Raw genomic sequence first — 2496 nt, 5'->3', positions numbered from 1 at the left:
GATTCGGCCGCAATCAGGGGGATTTCTCGTTCGGGGGCGTGGCCGCGCCCACCCCGCCTAGGCGAGGCGGCGCACCCACGCCCCCGATTCTTGAGAGGTCTTAGGGGGGGAGTCCATGGACTTAATTGTCCCCGACCCCCCCCGGCAACCTCACCCCGCGTCATACGGCGCGGGTGTCAAGATGGCGGACCCTCCCCGCCCCCCGCCACCACGGGAGAGTGATCTCCTTAATGGCGGGGAAAGAGAGGGCCCACCCCCTCCTCCGCGACTGCCTCTTGCATCGCTGAGGGCGAGCCCCCCCCGGTTCCCGCCACCACAGACGAGCAAGCTCGCCGATGGCGGGAAAAGAGGGGGCCCGCCCCCCCCGCCTATTTCTGTCTTCTCCCCTTTCTCCGAGGACGCGCCCCCCCCCCCCCGATTCCCGCCGCCACAAACGAGCGAGCTCGCCGACGGCGGGAAAAGAGAGGGCCCGTCCCCGCGCCCATTTCTGTCTCCCCTCCTGAGGGCGCATCCCCCCTCACCCGCGCCACGGACGGGCGAAACCCGGCAACGGCGGGAGAGGGGGGGGCCCGCCCCCATCTCCAGGATTGCTGCCTCCGTCCTCGTCTTCATCCGAGGGCTGAGAGGCATCTCTCCCAGCCCTCTCCCTCTCTCTCTCTGCCTCCTCCTTCTGTAAGAGCACTCTCTCACAGAAGGAGGAGAATGCCTTCCATATTTCTTCTCTCTCCACCATCTGTCTTACCACAGATGGTAGAGAGAGGTCCCCTCCTCCGATACTCGCCTTCAGTTCTTTCCTCTCCTCCGTCCAGGCCACACACTCTTGGAGCGTGTGGCCGGCGGTATACCTCCTATTGCTGCAATGGTGGCAGCGTGTCGTGCGCTCCTTCTTGATGCGACACAGGTACTCACCGAAGCATCCATGCCCGGTGAGCACCTGCGTCATTCGGTAGGTAACACCCCCCCCCCCGGCCCTGCCCAGCCACTGTTCCAGGCAGGGCCAGATGGCCCCGACGGTCCACTGCCCCGGCAGCTGCGGGTTTTGCAACATGCCGGACCAGCTTTCTATTAATTGCCGTCGGGTGTGGGTCCTTAATGCACGCCGGACACCAGCTGTGACGGCCGTTCCCTGCCTTTGTAGCCCGCGTGTACGCCTGTATACTTCGGCGTACACACGGGCTAGTAATTCTATAGGGGGCACTCCTGAGAGTACCCCCACGGCCGTCCAGCTTACGGTACGGAACCCCCGGCAGATTCGGTTGGCCACCCGCCTTTGCAATTAATGCAGCGCATCTTTTATCCTGCGGGTGGCCTCCACTTTTTCCGCCCATACGGGGGCCCCGTACATGATCATAGAGTGTATGGTTCCGGCGTACAATCGGCGAACCCCTCCGTCCGGTCCCCCGAGGTTTGGCAGCAGTCGGCATAGCGCCATCGCTGCCTTGTTTACCCTCGGGGTCAATTGGCGGAAGTGCTCGCCGAAGGCCCACTTGCCATCCAGGTGGAGACCCAGGTATTTGATCCGGGTCCCCACCTTTACGGGGGTGTTTCCTACCAATATTTGGGCTTCAGGAGGCGCCCCTCTTTTTTTATGGAAAAAGACGGCTTCCGTCTTTTGGGGCGCCACCTTCAGCCCAATCCCCTCTATTGTGCGCACGACACGCGCCACCGCAATATTAGCACGCGCTGTCGCTTCCTCCCAGGAGTCCCCCCCGGCCATGACTAGCGTGTCATCTGCATAGCAGACGACGTCACAGCCAGGGGGAATATAGTGATTACCTCCATCACTTCTTGCTCGCCTTTTTCCATTTTTAATTGTAAAAACAATTCACTCACTTCTATGATCGTCAGTGGTACTATGGCCCGGCAGCATCAGGATCCTCATTATATATCCCGTTCAGCCCTTTGTGCTTCACATGCGATCGAACTTATCTCAGAAAGAATGATCGGTCATAAAAGGGCAGCCGCTGCAGCAGTTGATTATTGTTCTGTTTACACCTCGTGAAAATATGTCTCGACACATTCACTACAATACTCTCTTCCACGCGTGATAAAATTTATTTCATAAACACTGCTATACTCTTTGCATATGTTGTACACCTGTTTAATCAAGCAAAATAAATAGGCTGCGACTAGTAATCTGACGATGATTGTGATTCCCTCATATCTGACTCCTCCATTTCTTGGTCCAAATCATATTCAGATGATTGCGATTTACATGACATCGATGGTGAAGGCATATCCATGCTGCCAAAATAAAGGTTGTCCACAGTGAAATATTCGGCACAGTTTTTGTAGCAACGCTGAAAACATGCGACTCGCTTGTGTCGTTTAGACGATCTGGTGCATTTAGATAAACCACCAGTCACTCTTAAAATGTCTTTGTGAATTTCCAGGAAATTGGCAACATCTCTTGTATGCGGTTTTTGCACACCAATTTCGCGATTTCTTACGAATTGCACAACCGAAGTCACCGGATTGTTTTTCTCTTCACAAAAC

At 56.4% G+C, this 2496-nt stretch overlaps 1 protein-coding gene across 1 annotated transcript; it reads right to left on the bottom strand.

Annotated features, from left to right (window-relative positions):
• Nucleotides 1-1276: 1276 nt before the first annotated feature.
• Nucleotides 1277-1717, bottom strand: LOC146723548 (uncharacterized). Its single transcript, XM_085481641.1, has one exon. It carries the CDS (start codon nucleotides 1715-1717, stop codon nucleotides 1277-1279), a length of 441 nt encoding a protein of 146 aa, XP_085337767.1.
• Nucleotides 1718-2496: the final 779 nt, after the last annotated feature.

The sequence above is a fragment of the Nylanderia fulva genome, unplaced genomic scaffold (assembly GCF_048542155.1).
Source record: "Nylanderia fulva isolate GAGA-0341 unplaced genomic scaffold, ASM4854215v1 Scaffold188, whole genome shotgun sequence".
NCBI lineage: Eukaryota > Metazoa > Arthropoda > Insecta > Hymenoptera > Formicidae > Nylanderia > Nylanderia fulva.
The sequence above is the reverse complement of the archived record's forward strand: the minus strand, read 5'-3'. Positions and strand labels throughout refer to the sequence as shown.

What these genes read in the sequence shown, in the direction of transcription:
- LOC146723548 (XM_085481641.1), bottom strand. Translation starts at nt 1,717, where the DNA reads ATGGCCGGGGGGGACTCCTGGGAGGAAGCGACAGCGCGTGCTAATATT.